We start from the raw sequence: 20,645 nt of genomic DNA, 5'->3' as shown, positions 1-20,645 counted from the left end.
TGATGGTTCTATGTGAAATTTCGCCATACGAATCTAACAACAAAAATCCCGAGCACGAAACGGACGTAGATTTTCTCTGGCACCAAAACATAGTATAGATCTCCTACGTCTTACAGTGAATATGTAAATGCATGATAAGATTTTCGTAGAACTTGTTCTTTGCTTTGTTGACTTTTAGGTTGAAGTTTGATTAAAACTTGTGACATGAAAATCATGTTACGAATAAACTTAAATAATTATATAATTTTGTTCACCTAAAACGTTATCTATTTGATAAACCGTTTGTTGTTACATAAACGCTAGATTGTGCATTAAATGTTGAAGATAAGGAAAATAATAAACTTTGTTTTTAGTTATGCAGCCAACAAAAGTTTTGCTCCAGACGTTCATGCATTTGTTGGCGAAAGTTGAATTAACAGCTTTTGTTTCTGGCTTCGTTGGTTCCGTTATGAGGAAATTATATTAGGGAATAGTAATAGGGACGTGAAAGTAGACGCAAATTCAATTTTCATGCTCAACTTTTTTTAAACAGAAAGCGTATCGCCATAAAATTTATTGATTAAATCCTGTCACAGCTTCAGTTCAAAATGGCGTTTGATACTAAATCTTTTACTTCATTTGTTTTAAAATTAGATTTCAGTATATAAAACCACGGTAGTTGAAGCACATTTGTTATTTTGGTCTATGAGACCGATAACAGATGTTTCTGAAACTTAAGAAGCCTGTATAATCTACAATATTCGTACATGCGAATTTCCTTTACTAGGAAGGGAAAATTGACTGTCCGACCTCAGGGAAAAGCTGTCCCTCCGTCGTAAAGGAAAACGTCATACTACACTTGGGAAATAATTTGATATTTCGTATCACGATGAGTAAAAGTACTTCGGGCTAAAGCCCTCGGACACTTTTACTCATCTGGATACGAAATATGAAATTCCTTCCCTTGTATAGTAATATACTATTTCTTACGCCTAAAAGTGGTTATAGTGTGAAAAAATGTAAATATTTTAGCATCGAATGAAGAAAGAAAACTTGAGCAGGAATGTGAATTTTAAATAAAATTCTGAAAATTACGCACAAAATATTTTCAACCACCTAAAAATCTTAATAAAAACAATAATCAATACTGGTATGTGGTATCAAGTAAATCCGCAAAAACGAACGAAAAAAAACACGAAAATAATTCCTCCTCACCACTACATTTATCTGAAATGTTCAAAGCTTGAATTTTCTTTGACCTTATCTATGTATTACACCAAGAAAAAACAAGGACAACAAGGTTAAAAGAAAACAGTGAAACATTTCCTCACCAATACACTGACCAAAAAAAAAATTCAACCAAAAGCTCGATTTCCCTTTGATTGAACTGTGTGACTACATAACGTATTACACACATCCTCGTACACACATAATCCTCAAATTATTATTCATGAATCGGCGAAACACGCACAGCGCATACGCAGAATGCAGAAGGGGAGGTAAAACCAATGAAATAACAATGGGCGTAACCGTATGAGCCCATTCTTATTGTCTCGCTTCAATGAAGCGAAGAGAAGATTTTAATCGTATGCGTTTGCGTGCTTAAACTAGCAGGGTGTCACCCCTCGAATAATTTTTGGCCATAATGTCACAAATTTCACCGTGTATTGGTGTCGTGATGTCGCCGTGCCCGTTTTTATTATGTTGACAGTTTTTCGACCAGATATAATATCATGAGCATAGAATTGTTTCGACTTTATTGGTATCACATGCAATTTGTAGTTCGTAAAGGTTGGACGTGATGTGCACTATATGTTAAAATTTGTTCGGTTGTTATCGAAAGTTAACGTGAATTGCAAAAGAAAAATATTGGAATCGTTGGCATTTTTGCTGGAGAGGATATAATTGCAAAAATATACAATTTATGGTTATTGATTTGTGGGAATTGTTGCTTACATACCACGCAACTATTATATCGTGCAGTGTTTTAAGGAAAGAATCGAGCTATCATTGTGGATATATATTGTGAAGATATTTTAAATTTAGTGAAAAATGTTGGAATTTTATCCGAATCCTATGTTAACACACCAAGGATTAATGCAAGGACATCATCATGACAGTATAACTAGTTCCATCAGTTGCAACGGACACGGAAGAACGGGTATGTATTGCATACTATGTAATACTGTAGATCGTTACAGATGGAATTTTTAGATTTAGGAAAATGGTTTTCAAGATTTGCGTAACATGAAGTCCGTTGAATACTACGTATATCTGTGTCTATCTCAGTAAATTCAAACTTTGTGAAAAGTAAACTTTTCACTTTTTTAATTTAAACGAAGTGGAATACTGGCTTGAAAATGCTCTGCTGTGAAAATGAACTTGACGGGTTAGTACATTTTAGGAACGGCTAATCATTTGTTATCGCCGATGGCGTCAATAAATAATAAATGAGGTCTGACTAATGTCCTTTCATATATAGCGAAGAGTATGTCAAAACTAATGAAGTAATAGAGTGTTTATCAAACAATACTATAATTAGACGGGTCCATAGTTTGAACGTTTATTATATGATCGTTTATTTCATAGAAGTCCGCTTATTGTTTTTGTTGGCATTAGAATCCGAATGGAGTCGTACACAAAATAATTTCTAATTGAGAGAAACTAACATGCTGGCTGTCGTAGATTGCATAAGATACTCAGTGAAAATTGTAAACAAAGAATTCTTTTGTTTAAATTTTACACTGAGTCCCTCATGTAAATTACGGTAGTTGAGCTGTGAACGTTTTCTTGAGCCATCTTTACAAAAACAGAGAATGTCGAGTAGAAGTTTATATATCAAATGATGTTAAAGTATTTCTACTGTATTTTGGTTATTTCAAATAGGAAAAGGCACAGACCCGACTATCAATTTTGCGATCTTTTGAAAATCGTCAGAAAGTTTACTTTACGAAATCTAACGTAAAGTCTGATTACATCAAAATAGAACATGATGTGCGTTCAAAAAAATCGGTAGATTTATTTTAGTGCAAGTGAATGCATTTTCTTTTTTTAAAGAACTTCGCTGTAATACTTCTCCAAAAGTTCAGAACTGTGAGAGCAGAGCATAGAAGTTTACACAACTTATGATGCTACCTAAAAAGTTTATTCAAACAAAAATCTTACATTTTGCTACGAGAAAGTTTTTATTTGTGAACGTCCTGTCATGTCACCTGAGCTTAGCGAGTGTAATAGTTTCAATGCCTATAAAAAACTTTTTTTTCGTATCTTTTTCAAATATACCAAACGTTTGATTGTATTTGCGAATTTAAGTTTTGTTCATTGAAGCTAAGGCTTGTGAAAACATTAAATTCAATGTGGAGATTCAATTATGAAACATCTATCAGTGTATTGATGATTGATCTGTACTTTTGTATACTTAGTGGATTTGCACTAGGTCTCAGTTATTTTTTTTAACTGATCCAGAACTGCCCTATGTGATTCTCAATACATGTTTATGTAACTAAATTTTACATCTTACCGCGTAGCTCCCAGTTTGTTAACAATTCGAAGGATTGTAGAATTATTTAACATTTCAATTTAGCATCTTGAAGCAATCGTAAAATCAACCATTCAAGTGAACTCACCTAGAATCAATTTTCATGCAACGTTTTTGATCAGGAAAATTATGGGTCTTTGTTTGAAGAAACTTGTGTTACGGTTGGAATTAACCATTATACGGAAAGCATGTAAAAGAATTCACGAACATATAAAAATACGAAACAAGTTACCGATTTTCTCATTTCCCACACACTTCAATGCACATTATTATTCCAGAAACAGTCCACAACTACTACTCTGTGAACCAAACCAAATAAACCATCCCAAAACTTGTAATGGGTAAATAAATAGTTTCGAATGAATGGATATGTATGGAAAGTGATGCAATCACGTTAAGTTATTCCGCTATCGAGCGTTCATGAATACCTAAATTTGAGTTGAACGCAAACTTATAGTTGAAGTTGTGTTTCAAGAGTTAATTAAATGAATTGAAGAACGGCTGAATGAAATTGCATTGCCCCTTTTCTCTTTTATTATTGTTTTACATCGACTTTCCATTTTTGATCGTTATTCTGAGGAAACTTCTAAGAGCGAATAAATGGAATCGATGCACAAGGCTGCAAAACAGATCACTGGCTAAACGTCTTGATTTGTTAGTGCAGTTGTTGTCGATAACATATGAACAATTTCTGTCAAATCCTGTCTGTGATGAGATCCCCTTATCGATTGTTTTCTGGTAATAGATATAGTACGTTAAACAAAGTTCAATTTAACAATGTTTCGCTTAAAGTTTGTTAGTTTAATGCTACATTTGTCAGTAGTTATTACCTATAAACCTAGTAAATAGGCACATGGACGGACATACAGATTGATATACTTTATATTCTCCTCTTCCTGACAACATAAAATTATAATAAATTACAAAAGTCAACGATAAGTTTTCATAAAACCGAAATGTCTATTTATTTCACAGAAGTTGACACCATAAAATGCGAGAAAAACTACGAAATATGCGAGGGATGTGGTCAAAAAATTCACGATAGATATCTTATGCGAGTTGCAGACGCCAGCTGGCACGAGCAATGTCTTTCTTGTTGTGTTTGTGGGGTACCTTTAAACCATTCGTGCTATGTAAGGAACACAAAGCTTTATTGCAAAACGGACTACGATAGGTGAGTGTATATTACGTATTATATTATGTATAAAATGAAACGTTTTCTTTCGGGAAATTATTGTTAAAGGAATTTTATAATGTACCTACACTGTTCGTTCACCAGTAATATATAGGTACTTTCATTTCATTAAGAATATTCCATTGTTTTTACAATCATGAAAGTAGAAATAGAAATGAATGTCGGTTATCAATTGCTTTGTGTAAAAAATGTCAATTGTGATGATGATGATCGGGATAAAGGGTAAAATTTTTATGAATAGAAATTATAGCGAATGTCGATGAGATTTTTCAATATTGAAATATTTGTCGTAATTCATCAAAATTTTGGATCTTCCTTGAGATGTTTGATGCCAGTTGAAGAGATTCGGAAGTGGAATAGAGTTGATCGATGTAATTTATTACTTCTACGGAAATAGAATTGTTCACGGATTCATACATAACTAGTGGAACATAATAGTCTAGAATTATTTTAAGTATTAAGTGCGTGTGCAATTGTATTTCAGTAAACTTAATGAATTATTAACATCAACTAATTCCGAATTACAAGGACCATTTCCTTCGAAAATGTTTTACCAAGTTTTAAAATTTTGAAATAAAATTTGGAAAAATTGGAAAATTGAACAAAACTTGAAAAAATATTGGAAAACTTGGGAAAATGATGAAAATTGCAAATTATATGGGAAAATGTATTCCAAAAATCGATCAGATCTTAATTAAGAGCTCCGTTTTCCAGCGTTTTCCAATATTTTTTTCTCTTGTTTTCCTCACTTGTCCGATTTTTTCACTAATTTCCCAAATTTTATTTTTAAGGAAACTTAAAAAAATGTTCAAAAATATGAAAAAACTTTTGAAAATTTAGAAAAAACGTTTCCGATCATCATCAACAGTTACTTTTTTACACAATTGGCGACTTCGATTTTATGTCTCCTTAACTTTTCATGCTAATACTGCACGGCAGAGTAAAATAAACCAGGTAGTAGCGGTTCATTTTCGAAACGTCAAATAAGGGACCTTTATACACTGTATGAAAATGAACTGAAATGAACACCGACAGAAATTGAAAAATTTTGTTCGCAAAAAATTTAAGGCTACTAGATTATTCAGGTTCCCAGTCAAAAGCTGACATCAGTATCGATTCTAAAGAAAATTTATTTTTAACGGAATAAGTCATTGTTTCTCTTCCTCGTTTTCCATAAGTATCCATAAGTATAATCTATGACAATCTACCTTTATCACAATCTTTAGTATTTCCCTTTATGATGCGTCGTTCAGCCGAAAATCGAATAATTTAATAATCACTGTAGGAGATGTTTTTACTGCTAGTGGGGCAGTGCTATACCTTTATATTCATCGTTCGAAAGTAATATCCGAACTTTTTTTTATGAATCAATGATTGTAAATGTTTATGCTCTTTAAACATTATCAACGAACGAAAACCATAATAATTTTTATACGCTGAACGTATTATGATGTTTTCTACTTAAACTATTTTCGTACACTTTAATAAGTCCTTGCTGGCACATCGCTTTGCTCTCGCTCTCTATGTCTTTTAAAATAAATCCTCTTTGTAAATAATATAAAAGTTATATATTACCATCATGGCACGGATATATACATATACCTTTCGTTCGCAACATCATTTGTGTACATAAAAGTCCTCTTTTTGGGGTTCTATTTATTATGTAGCCAGATAAATGCTGGGGATGATGTATACATTATATATAAATGTGTATGTAGTACAGCGATAGACACATAACATAACTTTTTATGAGCTTTTAACAAAAAAAAAATTCATTCTCCTTTGCTCTGTTGCCTGTCTTCAAATAAAATTTTACTACATAAAAGAACCCTTTATCATATTTTCCTTTTCGTCCTCTATTCATTCCAGTTTGTTGTTGTTGATGATGTTGGCTTTTTATTTTATCTATGAGGTCGCTGCTGGTCGTTACTCGACGATATTTGGTTATAGACAGTGTGAACGTGTAAATTACTCAAAGTTTTTTTTTTGTGGTAACAACGTCAGTTCCTTGTCGTTCGTATTGATTTTCTTCATTTCTCAATTATTTACCCATCATTGCAGCTTGAGTCTCGTTAGATTGAAATATAAATTTTATATGAATCTTTCCTGTGGTCAGTGAATCAAATAGTGTCAGAGGATCAGTCAGGGCCGAACTACCCAACGGCCGCTCGGGCAAAACACTCAAGTAGCTCGTACCAACCTCAAAATTGATTTTCGATATTTTGAGAGTGCCAAAATAGCCAGAGGCGATCGCCCAGCATGGCCAGGCCGGACCTATGTCTATATGAATCAATACTAAACTAAAACGTTGTCTTCGTCCTTTCCAAATCTAATCCAGATTTTCTCTAATTTTCAGAATTTTTGGTGTTAAATGTACCCGATGCGGTGACAGAGTACAGCCGAACGACATGGTTATGCGAGCACAGAATTATATATTCCACTTGAATTGTTTTGTGTGCTGGATATGCTGTCAGCCACTCCAGAAAGGCGAACAGTTTGTACTGCGGGGCGGTCAACTATTCTGCCGACATGATTTCGAAAAAGATCTTTACCTGTCACAGCATTGCCACGATGACGATTTACTACTTGAGGATACGATGAGCCGAAGAGACGGTCGCCGTGGACCGAAACGACCTCGAACTATTCTTACATCAGCTCAGCGACGGCAATTTAAGGCTTCGTTTGAACTATCACCGAAACCTTGTCGCAAAGTACGAGAAGCGCTGGCAAAAGATACGGGCTTGAGTGTGAGAGTGGTGCAGGTTTGGTTCCAGAACCAGAGGGCAAAGATGAAAAAAATCCAAAGAAAGGCTAAACAGGATGGTGACAAACATTCGGATAAAGACAGTTGTAAAGATGATAAGGGAATAAAGCAAGAATCGCCGAATAGCGAACATGGCCACTATTTAGGATTGGATGGATCGTTTTCCAGTCAACCGTTAAATCCGAATATGCCGTACTCACCAGAAGGTATGTTTCATTCAGGTTACCCTATTAGAGTATATTAGGAAAAGTATACTCACCTTTTGCTAACTTTACAGACTATAATGGCAACTCGAACGATAGCTTTTGCAGTTCAGACATTTCATTGGATGAGAGTAATTTTGACCACTTGGACGAAGCAACATCGGACACGCTCTCATTACAAAATGTCGAACTTCATTCGCATGGCCACAATAATTCCCATGAAAGTGGAATAGGAAGCCTTTCATCCGGTATCAATCCCATCGACAAGTTATATCTTATGCAAAACTCTTACTTCAATTCCGATCACTGAAAATCCAGATGGTAAATTTCGAACGGGTAAAAAAGTTTCTTTTTATCGCTCGAACTTTATCGTAACGAGCCTAACAGATGCGTTTTCGTTCGAAAGGCTTGTACGTTGGCAATGAACCGAATTTATTAGTCTTAACAGTCAAACAGTTTAGCGTGAGTGCGTCCATTAACCGATTGCATTCGTAAGAATCTTATGTGATGACCAAAACCAAAAATTAAAGAGGAAAAATCTTTAAATTATAAATAGAGAACTCCTGCGAGGCGTTTTGAAAATTTAAAACACAAACTTTGTACTTTTCATTTTTATTTTTAGAGAGTAAAAAAAAGCATTGCGACAGCTTGTGAAATGGAAGAGCAATTTTATTGTAAATAAGATGATGCAAATATATGACAATTCATTTTAGAAAAAAAAAAGTTTGTTTTCCTCTACGGTAACTTCTTCTATACTTGACTTGCTGCGCACCGCACATATTTTGTGTCTATCGATTTCTGAATTCGGAAAAAGTTTTGTTGATAAGAAATCGAAATTTGAGGACTGGAATGTTCCCTAAAGTTTGTTTGTTTGTTTCTTTTATGTCTTTGGAGGATTGTAAGTTTACGTTTGAACTGAACAAATCTTTTGAGAAACAGTTCTACATATGAACAACAACGACAAAAATTAACGATGGCCCGGATGTTCTCTTACAGTACTTAGGTTAAAACTCATTAGGTAAAAGTCAAGGTAATAATAGCCTGCTATTAATGGTATTACCTCCACACTATATCTACTTTGGTAAAAGTGTGTCATAAGAGGAAAGCAGGTAAATTACATCGATGTCGATACGAATATTTAGCGTAGCAATTTTGCGTTGAGATTGACAATTTATGTTTTGTTTTCCATTATGATCAGATATTCACCACTGGCTAAACAATGGACGTAGCAGCATAATTTTCGATTCGATCAACGAAAAATTGCTCGAGGGTTTTGGGCCTAAACTTTTCATTCGCAGTGTTTTAAGCAAGTACTCACCTCACATGAATAAGGCCAATTCTACGATATAAACAGTTACAAACGTTTCTTATTCTCGTCATGAAAGTCTACATTTGTTTTCATGCCTTGGGGCCAAAATCGAGGTCAATTTTGGAAATTTTCTCTCGATTTTTCGCCCTGCATGAAAAATTGTTTGAGTGCTTGGTTTGGACGATATTTTAAGCTGCCCTCACTTCGTTCGGCCCACAACTCGCGAAATAAATAATAATAATACATCGTCCAAATAACTATTTCACAACGCAGACGAGAAAATAGTCATTGTTTCCAATCCGCTGAAACTCTGGAAGCCTTTGTTGTAAAAAAAAAGTTTTTGCTTACCTCGGGAAAGAAAGTTGGATATTACATTTTCTCGGGTGAAACAACACGATAAGCAAATTTCCAACTTTTCTTCACTCGTTGAACTTGCTTTTCTTTACTTGAACATTTATTATTATCTCATCGCTGACGATTCCTTACGACAACTTAAATTTGAGCAAGGATCACTTTCGCTGTTATTACCTCTCACTTCGTCTCGAACATTTCCATTTCCATCCATTCCTCGAACATAAAAAACCCTTTACAGTTCTTGTAGTATAAATAACTACTATGTAGCTGCTCTGACTCTGAAGTAATTGTAGTCTAATCAAAACATCAGATTTAGTCATTTTTAACTCAGTGCAAAACATTGTAGGCTGGTGAAGTGTTCTTTGTACCAATGTTACTGTTGAATTGAAACAATAAGTTCAGTTCACACTCATGATCCGGATGAGTCTAACTAAAGTCTAACTAAAGTCTAACTAGTGGATTCTCAGACTTCTCAGCAGCGTTTGATTTTACTGGTCTGTAACTTATTGTGAACAGAAGGCAAGGACCTTCCGTAATTTAGCAATTTTGGTGGATGGGTCGAACATTATAGAGATCATTATTTGGGATGTAATACATCCCTTAATAATTATATGAAAATGGTTTTCCTTGACCGTGATTTTTAACTAAAAGTTGTTCTATTTCCTCTATTTCTCGGTCCAAATAAAAAGTCCAAAATATTTTTTACTTTTTCCAACGTTTGCAGCAGCTTTGGAAAAAACACTCAGGTAATTTGAAAATTTAAAGGAGAAATTCGAATTCGAAACGGGAAACGTTCGGAAAAAATATTTTTGACTTTTAATTGGGACCGAAAAATAGAGGAAATTGAATCAAGTTTATATTGTTCAATATGTCAAGCTAGGCTATATCTTGATCTAGCCATATCTTTAGTTGAAAGAATATCACAAAGGTAGGAGGGCTCGCATCATAATTCGTCAAAGAAAATATTTTTACGATTAGTTTCAGGCAATTTAAGCTGTAACTATTTGACGTTGCTTTTTGCTACCACGGCATAGTAAAGTTAACAAGGCAGGAACAGCCGATTTGAGGAGAGACCAAATGCACAACACAGCAGACTTAATACAAATGCATAAAGCGAATGCGAAACGATTTTAAATGGATGTGGTCTACTGTACTCTGTCGTATGTATTCTCTTCAGAATCTTCTGAATGTAGAACCTCTATGAATTTACTTCCTGTCTTCCGCTCACTGATGGTTGTCTCATTCATTTAAAATACAAAATTTTGACGATACATTAAATATTTGTGTCTGGTTTTCTTTATTCATTGAAATTGGATGATAGATTTGACATTAAAAAATCAATAATTCTATAAAGTTTACTATGGAATACAATTGTTAATTTATTGTAAGTCAGCACGTTCTACACATTTTTCTTTTTCAAACCAAAAAAAAAGATGCCTCAACTTACAAATTATCTATACCGTGTGATGACAGTTTTAATAGTTTTCTTTTGTTTTCTTTCCTTGTTTTTACTTTATTTTTTAAAATAATTTTTAAATAAAAATATTAAAAATTAAATGTTCTTTTGTTTGCGCTTCGTTTCGTTACTAAACAATCGATAATAATACAGCAATGTGTTCTTTGTCTTAAAGAATAAAATTAAAAGTTATGAAATCTCAAGATTTTTTGTGAAATAATAATCTTGCGTTTAGTTACGACGGCCACGTGCAGCACGACCACGGGCGGCACGTTGTGGTGTTGCCTTTGGCGATGCCTTCACCTCGACAACGGGTTCTGGTTCCGGTTCCGGTTCGGGTTCGATCGGTGCTGCAACGATTGGCTCAGCAATGTCTTCCTTGACGGTTTGATTAGCGTCCTCGAACTGTTCGTCACCATCTTGAGATTCCATGGTTTCATCACCAGCATTTGATTTGTCATTTTCGCCAGTCTCTTCGGATGGATCGTAGGTCTCATCTCCATCTTTCTTTTCGGTTGCCTCGCCGTTGGCAATCTCTTCTAGCTTCTTCTTTTTACGTTCGATTTCCTCCAATGCTGCTTGGGCACGACGTTGGGCGATCTTGGTGTCATTCGATTTTTCGTTTAAGAACTTGACAAAGTTACGGTGATGGGTAACAGTGCGTGAATGAATTTCAGCTGTGCGTTCAGTATCGAAGAACCGATTGCAAATGTGACACTCGTAACAGTCCAAATGGTGGAGTTGGCTAGAGCCAATTTGACGGTTACAGTTGTATTTCGGGACACGATTTTCGATTTCAATTGGAACTTCTTCCTCTTCGGTAATATCCAAAATTACATCTTCAGGCTCAGGAGCAGGTTCTGCTGGTTTCTCTTCAACTACCTTGCCTTCTTCAGTTCCCTCCTCTTTTTCTTCTTTCTCTTCACCTTCTTTGACGTCACCGTTCTCACCGTTCTTTTCAACAGTCTCATCGGTTTCCATTGCCTCTTCAGCTTCTTCTTCCTTCTTAACAACCGGTTTCTCTTCTCGTAAGTCTTTCAATTCATCTTCTTCGGTATGAATGATCAAAGCATTCTTCCTGCGTTCCGGTTTGTTAGATTTGTTAGCATGAGCTTTCTTCATGTGATCAGGTGTCAACATGTGGTTGTCAAAGTCAATGCGATTGGGAAATTCTTGAGCGCAGTCACCGCAACGGGGATGTAAGAATTTCTTCAATTGCAAATGCCCATCAGATTTGCGATGAGTCGACAAATGTCCAAAGAAATGCAAATCGCACATTGTACAGTATTCGCGACGATTTCCTTTTCCGCCCTTGCCCATACGAGAACGACGCTCCAACTCGATGGTCTTCAGTTGTTCCTCGATCTTAGCTTCTTGGCGAATCATGTTGGCTCGGAGACGATACGATTCTTCAACTCCGTCACGCATCATCATATGGGTACGACCCTTCACATGGTTCTCGAATGAAACGGCGTCCCACATATGCTTCTTGCACATATGACAGTAGAACATGACGTTGGGTACATCAGCGTATTTGGACTCCTTCTTCACATTCTTGGCGCTGGTTAGACGGAATCATTGAAAGAAAAAGAAAAACGTTAACTTTGGGTCAATGGAAATGTCATTTTCGTTGCAAGGTGTCTTTTATTTATAAGATTCAAGTGGAATTTTGGTATGTGTTAATGATTGGTAATTCAGAGAGTCCATTGTCAGCCAATATACAGTACTGAAGCATTTGTGGTCTCAATCAAAACATTTTAGCTTATACAGGGACACAAAGCTCTTCAAAGAATGAGAAAAGAAAACCCCGAGCAAAAAGCGTTAGTGCTGAAAATTACGTCTTGTCAACTGTCCGTCAAAATTCAGGTCAATATGCAGATTGCGATTTTGACTTGACGTAAAAATTGAAAATTATAAGTTTCTTCTCCATTCAGCAGGGTCCTGGCATAAAGTTATTTTGAACGTTTTTTTTTCGTCGACGTAACGTTACCTTCAGAAACAACAATTTAAAATTACGGCCCGTAACGGTACCGAGGTGGTACGACACAAGTAGCGTTATTTGTATTTTAAACTTTATGCACGGAGTGCTAATACTAAACGATTTTTTAGAACTAAACTTGTAACGTTATAAAGATGGTAACGTGCTTGTAGCGTTACGAATTGCAACGAAAAGACACAAAATCCAAACAATAACATTACATCTTGGAACTTTTTGTACAAAGTTATAACGTTCAGGATGTCTGTATTAAAGTGTATGGAGATGGAGAATCGACTTATAATTTCCAAATTTCAATTACGTCAAGCGAAAATCATATTCTTCCTAATTAGCTGTGCCAGGAACATTGAGTTTGATCTAAATATATTTTACTGATTTATAATCGGTCCTCCGCTCGGAAAAACGAAATGCGTTTTGCTTTCGACTTAAAACAACATAGAATTCGATGTTTATTGAGATTTAGTTGAAGTTCGATAAAAGACGATAAATTTGCAAAATAATACCAATCATTTGTCGAAAATGTAGCGAATTTCTTTTTACTGTAGATTATCGCAGCACCTTCCCTACTTAACATTTAATATATTATACAAAAGCAATATCCAATCATGAAAACATACTCATACACACCGCGCAACATTCATCTTCTTCCAAACATAATTCAACTTTTTCAATGCATCCGTTACAAAATTTCTATCAGTTCGCAACAACATGAATATATTTCGTTGTATTTTTTTGTGTGTGTAATTTTGTATTGTTTTGTTTCAAATCTCTCACCTCGTTTTTGAGTTACTAGCTTTGCGGTTTTTGTTAGAATTATTAGCATTCTGATTGGAATTTCTCTGCATGCCGTTAAAGACGACAAATGGGGATGGAGGACCGCGAAGTAGATTCAATTTACCCTGCGGAAAAACCAAATTGTGTTACGCGACAGGTAAAATTAAACAAAAACATAAAAAAATCGAGTGCTTTTCTTGATAATTTTTTTTTTTTTCAAATTTGTGTCACAGTCACAGTTAAAAAAAATCATAAACAAAAAAAACAATTTGTCATCGATAGAAAACAAAAGTTTGAAAAAAAAAGATAAAAAAAACGAAAGGAAAATTAAGATTGAAAGAAAAAAAAAGATTTTCCTATATCACAATATCGCGGATTGAATTTGAGAAAAGGAATTATGGAAACAAGTGAAACAGTAGGTATAATATATAGTACAGTACGTCAATAGATTACGTTCTACTTTAAGGTTTTTAAGAAGGATAATAATTATGCAGAGTTTCGTTTCCAAATAATAAATAGATTGAGTGTTTGATATATTGTAAATAGAGTGAGTGTTCAAAATAAAATAAAAAGTTTGCTATTCAAATTGTTGATAAGTTCAGTGAATAAATCTTTACCCCCGGAAGATATACTTTTCCACAGTAGATACTGTAGTAGCATGCTAACGACATTGAAATAATGAAATCCGTTGCGCTGATATAATAGACAATCGATGTCCTTTCGTTGAAACCGTTCAACTTTCCAACATAAACAAAAGTAAAAGTTTGATCAAAACAAAATTTACACTTTCATTTAGAGGTCACGGTATGCAAAGCTTTATGTTGTCGGATATCCGTTCAAATACAAAGCTAAATAGGCAACATTGTAACTACAATGCACTCAGTTGTTTAGCGTTTAACCGAGATTTGAAACTCAATATTTATTTTCATTGTCATTTTTAAAATATTAGATTTAAGATTAAAGAAAAGTCGAAAATTCTTTTAATTGTGAAGGACAGGGTTCTTTCTAAAAAAAAATCAAATAAAATCCAAAATTCGAGCAAAAAAGTATTGAGAAATTGGACCCATTCCGTTCAGACACATTTTATCCACTATTTTTCGATTCCACAAGAAATCCGAGTATAATTGAAGAAAAAAAAAGAAGGAAAAATCGCTACATTTTCGACGATACACATACCAAAAATTCTGTCACCACAATATTGCTACACGTATAAGTACGACGATCGAGACGACGACATGGTTAAACAATTAGATTTCTGGGTTTTTCTTTAATTCTATTTTCTTTGTTGACTTATAATTAAACATACCAACCTGTAAACATAAAACATTTACGATAATCAGAACAAACGCATTCGCAGAACCCATAAAAAAACAATTTTCCAATTTTTTTTTGTATCTTCAATTTTTAGTTTTTCTAAACCGTACCAGTACCATTACCAAAAAAATATTTCCTTGTTCGTTTCATTTAATTTCGATTCTTTTTCGCTAAATACAAAATCATTCTGAATCAAGTGAATGTCCAAGTTCCTAAGCCGTTTTATGAATGAATTCACAATATTGATGGAAGTTTTGTGTTGTGAATGAGATAAACAATTTTCGATTAAATTTATTTAACTCTCTCGTTTTTCATTTTGTTGGTTTCTTTAACTTCATCGAACATAAGTACTCATATCATATTTGATTCGTTTTTTCGTTAGGATAAGCAATCACAAAAATACTAAATTCATTTTTAAAATAAATTAAAAATTTGAAAATATCAGATTAAATATGTCCAACCCTTTTCGGGCCAAACCAAACGAAATTGTTTGGTGGCCCTTAACACCATTTCTATTTTTAAAAAAACAGATTGCTTTTTGTTTTCTCTTTAAAATACTTGGGAAGAAAAATATTTTTTTTGTTGTGAATGAAACTGTGGCTTACCTCAAATTAGAGTTATTAGCATCAGCTGAAGCATCATCCTTAGCGTTCTTAGCAAGAACTTTTTTAGCCGAACTAACTGGATTACGTTTACGAATGCCACCCTTAATGGCGCCTAATTTGTCATTTTTTTGCCGTGCACCAGGAGGTCCGTTGCGACGATTTGGCATATTACGATTGAACTGATCAATCATAAATTGGAGATTTGATTTTTTTTTTTTGGTTTTATTGAATCATTTTTCAATAACACACACACATTGTGAAACATGAAAATAAAATTTTTGACCCAAAGATACGATTGAAGCAAAAATGGGTCGAAAGAGAAGAAAAAAACATGTGTTAGAAATTTTAGTCATGAAAATTTTTTGTAAATTTTTTTTTATAAAAATAATTTTATTGATGGTGGTCAGGCAGCTGAAGATTATTTTTATTATTAAAAATTCCATCATCTGGGGTTGGATCGGTTGAATGGTCAAATAAAATCGGATCGACAACCGCGCAGATACATTATTTTGTAAATAAATTTTCCGTTTTACAATAATAAATAGCTAAGAAAATAAAAAAATGTTTTTCTTTTTGTTGTTTGTTGACATTGTTGAGGAAACACTCTAAAAATGTTAAACGATAAAATTCTAAGAATGGTGTATTGTGATATAGGGGTAGGAGGAATTATACATATTGTTTGTGAGTTACGATTTCGTTATTCGATGTTGAACATTGTTTTAAGTTTGACGTTGCAAGAGCGAAAGTGATTTTAAGTGAGACATTTGAATGTGTGGCCATAAATTGCATCATTAAAAAATAGATTGTTTGGTTGTTGATAGCGAAGAAGAAACTAATACATTAGCCGATGTCTTAAATACGAGCAAAGTGAACTGTGGATCGATTCTACGGAATGTGATTACGAGTTGTGGATTCCATCATTGTTTACATTCCATTCCAAAAATGCTTAATTATCGAAGGATTAGACAACCTGGTCTGTACCAATATCAAATCGTTTGAAAGCCCCACAGCTCCAGGCCAACATTTGATGCTTTACCGAAAAATCTTAGTGTCATCATGAACCACGGCTAATAGAATCAAATGTCAAAGTACACAGCGCTGAGCACTAATTGTCTTAAATAAACTAGTGACACTTAATGACTCCACAATATAAATTCAATTTCGGTGTAAACATCTGGTCATTCCGTTAACAGAATCATCCAATTACAGAAAATGAGTGCAACATACCGCAACTCTGTATTGCATTATAATCTAGAACAGATAAACGCAGACGGTGGATCACTTTGCTCCCATTTAAGACAGTCACTTAAACTTAGTTAAATCTAAAATAAATTTGACAAAATAAAGTCCTTTGACTCTGGTGTACATGTATACTTACATCCGGGTGTGTTAAAGAAACAACTGTAAATAAGTAAAATTAGTGAATTATTATCGACGAGCTTTGAGCTTTTCGATTCATGCGGGTTCGAGTCGATCGAATTATTTTATGGCAGAATCAATGATCGTTTGAACGAAACGTAAGTTGATTGATCTTGTTGACATTAACTTTTATGACCTCGGAAGCATAATCGAGCCGAATATATACGTGCGATGATTCCTCATCCAAAATTCTCTGCAAGTTGTGTGTATTAAATCATCAGTTTGATGGGAGGATAAATGGTCAGATGAATCTAGTGAAATTTGCAGTATTAAATTGCACTGATCGGCGCACAGCATACACAGGAACGTTATTACTTTCGAAGAATTCTCTGGAATAAAACCTGCTCTTTTGGACGACATCAAATTTCCACTCAAATCACACATTTTACGTCGAGGAAAAACAGTTCGAATCGAATAACGTACTCACAAAAATACAAGGATTCACATATCAAGTAGGGGAAAGACTGTTTTGTTCGTTATTTTTTTTTTTTCGTAAATTGTCTGAGAATAAAAACATTTTTTCACGTCAAACCGTCACCCATCCGAATTTCCATAGATGGTCTACGAAATTAAGATGCGACGGTGTGGAAATGAAAGAAAATTTGTTACTCTCATCAATTTTCAATTCAGAGAAAATGATTGATATTAACCGTCGATGTACAAAATGATAAAATAAAAGTCTCAACATAAACTTAAAAATAATTAAAAACGAATAAACGAAACAATTAAAAAGAAAAACGAAATGAAAACAAAAGACACTTACCCCACCCATACGATCATTAAATCGACCGTCTCGACCACCACCGTAACCGCCACGGTTTGGTAGGTCCAATAGAGATGGTGGATGATTCTGATTGCGCAGCAAATTGTTGACCAAACTGTTGGCCAACGACAGAACGTCATTGTTCATGCCACCGTTATTGCCACCGCCTTGACGGAAATTACCGCCCATATTATCACCGCCCCATGGATTCGGACGATTCATGCCACCGCCAAATCCACCACGATCGAAACGATTGTCGGTTCGGCGATTGTTGCCACCTCCTCCCATACGGTATGCCATTTCTTATAGTTCTAAAATTTTAAATAATTTTTGTTTAGGAATCGAGTTTGCTGCAATGTGTAAGCGATAACTGACGCTATTGTTGACTGTTGAGGTCAATTATATCAATTTAACGAACATGTGTTTCGGTATGATCAACAAAAAAGGTCGCTCGTGATCACTACCACTAAATTTGCCTCCGATGTAAAATCAACAACATTGATGAAACGCGTGTTTTTCAGATTGTCGTATATAAAAGCCGACCACATTTTTAAAGGGAAAAATTTCTTCAAATTTCAGTTCACTTGTAATAATAGCTCATATATCTCTAAAGCATTCATATAGCACGACTCATCGTCTGGCCTTGAATGCAAGCGTTTGAAATTGTGTGCACCGAAATAGACGCTGGTTTATTTACTTTGTCTTTATTGTCAAATAAACAGTAAGATGGAAGATTTAATATGCCGCTTGAGACTTTAGGGACTAATGTCGAACTCTCAATTCGCAAAAACGATCAACCGAACTTTTTTTTTTCATTCGAACATTGACCCTAAAACTTAACGTTAGAATGAGACTGCGCAGAATTTTCAACAAAAAAAAAAAAAAAATTGCCAAAAAGAAGAGTTATAAGAAACGACAAGGCAGGTGATTCAGTCTGTATGCTGCCATATTGTTTTCTTCGCACCGAGTTGTTTAGCAGTTGATAAATTATCATCAAATAACGAGTAAAGGAAGTTATATTATCATGGCAATGTGGTATTGCACCATACGCCGACAATATTTGACTTTCGTAATTTAAAAAAAAAAGTTGATGAATGAACGAACGAATTTATGATGCGCATATATATACGAACTCACGTCACTAGACAGTAGAATGTATAGTTTTTGCGACCGACTGTACCTTCACACCATCTAAAAGAGAAAAATCAATATTCTGGCCGGCAAACCCAACCCGCTTGGGTGATAATAAGTATGGATTTGATGAAATTTACGATATAAATACGATATTCCTGCATAGACAAACGCCAAATTTTAAATAATTTTTTAATTTTGACATTAGATTGACGCGATTTAGCGCGAGCGAAATTTTGTTACTAAGAACAAAAAAAAAGCCGCTCGCTCATTAATGAGGCCAGTCACTCTGTTAATAAAAAAAAATTGGCTAGATCGAATACAAATGAACTGAAACAATAAACAAAACACTAAATTATACGTAAACAAAGCCTTTTACTACTTACATTGGGAAAAAATCGTTTAAATAGCACAGAATACACAAATTTAATAATGCAGATCAATGGCGTCGGGAAGAAATTAATTTGCCAAAATGGTAATGAAACGTTTGTAAGAGGAGGTTTCTGGAAAATACAGCCGTTCACTAAGCACGACGAAAACAAACTGAACGAGAACGAATCAAATACCTACAAATCGGCTGGTTCTGTTGAACTGTAACTGGTTCGAGCGACATCTGTTGTTTCGACGAATTGAATTGGTTGATATTGACGCGCTAAATTCAAGTTTTTTATTTTAGGTAGTAAAAGTAGATTTTGTGTACAGTTAACGAACTTCACTCTAAATAGGGTACTGAAACTGGACAGTGTATCGAACTAATTTTGGCACTGTAAAAAAATTCGGACAATTTTTTCATACAAAATAGTATTCTATTTGGGAGCTGTCATTTATAGCACTTTTGCTGGCAATGAAACCTGTTTTTTAATCATTTACCCAAAGTTGATGAACTCTCTCAACCATTGAAAGATTGAAATTAACTGACTGAAAGACGTAGCATTCAAAAGCCACTTCTTCGACTAAGTTACCGTAGAGTAATAAGCATTAAACTGAATCGAGTTTAATAGAATTAAAGAGTATCGACTAAGGGTCTCGGTAAGGAATATCGGCCCGGCATGATTCACAATGACTCACAAAGCGACTTAAGTTTTTTTCCATCGTACGGTAAAAACGAATTTTGACAGGCCGAAAACAACCGACCGTCATCCACAGAAGCAAACATAACCGCAACTTAAAAAAATTTGTTCGTTAAAACTTCAAAGTGAGGTTGTGTTGGCTTCTCTGTGGATGACGATTGACATTTTGAACGGCCTTGGAAGCAAGGTTCTGAAAGAACAGGTTAAGACACCCACGAGGGCGGCTGACACACAAATTTTGACAAATAGATGCTATTTATTGAACATACTCGTTACAGATTGTTTGAAATGTCAACTTGAAGAAAAAAAAAAGTTTTTATCAGGTTGACATTTCAAACGATCTGTATTGAGTATGTTCAATAAATAGCATCTATTTGTCAAAATTTGTGTGTCACCGCCTTCGTGATCAACTCAGATGTGTTAACCTGTTCTTTCAGAACCTTGCTTGGAAGAAACCTATAAAAAAGGACTTTTAACCAAATTGTTTATTTACTCAAGTAAATAATGTCGAGGTCTAAATTGATGCCGAAGGATGTATATGGACAGTCTGGTTCAACCAATGTAGCAAATGGGTTTGCTCATTATCGTTGCGTACCGCCATTTTTGAACCCGGATTGCAAGAAGAGTAAATGCCACTTTTCGTATCCTTTTTTTGGGTTTAAATTCACCTATTTTATATTCCTGGCTTTAATTCCAATTCCAAATTTACTAACTTTATTGGATTTGGTAGAAAAAATCTGATTTTCTAATTTATACTCATTTTTCCAGAGCCATG

General features: G+C 34.5%; 2 protein-coding genes across 4 annotated transcripts; one reads left to right on the top strand and one right to left on the bottom strand.

Moving 5' to 3' along the window:
* The first annotated feature begins 1,640 nt into the window (after positions 1 to 1,640).
* LOC119075077 (LIM homeobox transcription factor 1-beta) lies at positions 1,641 to 8,402 on the top strand. The gene is made up of 4 exons (XM_037181474.1): positions 1,641 to 2,140; positions 4,493 to 4,691; positions 7,069 to 7,682; positions 7,754 to 8,402. The coding sequence occupies exons 1-4, from the start codon at positions 2,032 to 2,034 to the stop codon at positions 7,987 to 7,989; spliced, it is 1,158 nt and encodes a 385-aa protein (XP_037037369.1). The 5' UTR covers positions 1,641 to 2,031; the 3' UTR covers positions 7,990 to 8,402.
* A 2,200-nt stretch (positions 8,403 to 10,602) lies between these two features.
* LOC119075054 (zinc finger protein on ecdysone puffs) lies at positions 10,603 to 19,355 on the bottom strand. Of its 3 annotated transcripts, none has more exons than XM_037181450.1 (4): positions 19,187 to 19,355; positions 17,670 to 17,980; positions 15,488 to 15,666; positions 10,603 to 12,359 (listed from the first exon to the last, which is right to left on the bottom strand). In XM_037181450.1, the coding sequence occupies exons 2-4, from the start codon at positions 17,967 to 17,969 to the stop codon at positions 11,030 to 11,032; spliced, it is 1,809 nt and encodes a 602-aa protein (XP_037037345.1). In that variant the 5' UTR covers positions 17,970 to 17,980; positions 19,187 to 19,355; the 3' UTR covers positions 10,603 to 11,029. The 3 variants fall into 3 exon arrangements, with proteins under 3 accessions (XP_037037345.1, XP_037037352.1, XP_037037357.1); XM_037181457.1 differs by lacking the exon at positions 15,488 to 15,666 and adding an exon at positions 13,569 to 13,693; XM_037181462.1 differs by lacking the exon at positions 15,488 to 15,666.
* Between the last annotated feature and the right edge of the window lie 1,290 nt (positions 19,356 to 20,645).

This window comes from Bradysia coprophila, chromosome III, assembly GCF_014529535.1.
Source record: "Bradysia coprophila strain Holo2 chromosome III, BU_Bcop_v1, whole genome shotgun sequence".
NCBI classification, from domain to species: domain Eukaryota; kingdom Metazoa; phylum Arthropoda; class Insecta; order Diptera; family Sciaridae; genus Bradysia; species Bradysia coprophila.
This window is presented reverse-complemented; position numbering and strand designations above follow the sequence as displayed.

Excerpts from the sequence above, each read along its gene's own strand:
- LOC119075077 (XM_037181474.1), top strand. The coding sequence starts at position 2,032 with ATGTTGGAATTTTATCCGAATCCTATGTTAACACACCAAGGATTAATG. Across the intron at positions 2,141-4,492 it reads CAACGGACACGGAAGAACGG|AAGTTGACACCATAAAATGC; the intron begins GTATGTATTGCA and ends TTTATTTCACAG. Across the intron at positions 4,692-7,068 it reads TGCAAAACGGACTACGATAG|AATTTTTGGTGTTAAATGTA; the intron begins GTGAGTGTATAT and ends TCTAATTTTCAG.
- LOC119075054 (XM_037181450.1), bottom strand. The coding sequence starts at position 17,969 with ATGGCATACCGTATGGGAGGAGGTGGCAACAATCGCCGAACCGACAAT. Across the intron at positions 15,667-17,669 it reads TTAATGATCGTATGGGTGGG|TTCAATCGTAATATGCCAAA; the intron begins GTAAGTGTCTTT and ends ATGATTGATCAG. Across the intron at positions 12,360-15,487 it reads GCTAATAACTCTAATTTGAG|CGCCAAGAATGTGAAGAAGG; the intron begins GTAAGCCACAGT and ends CCGTCTAACCAG.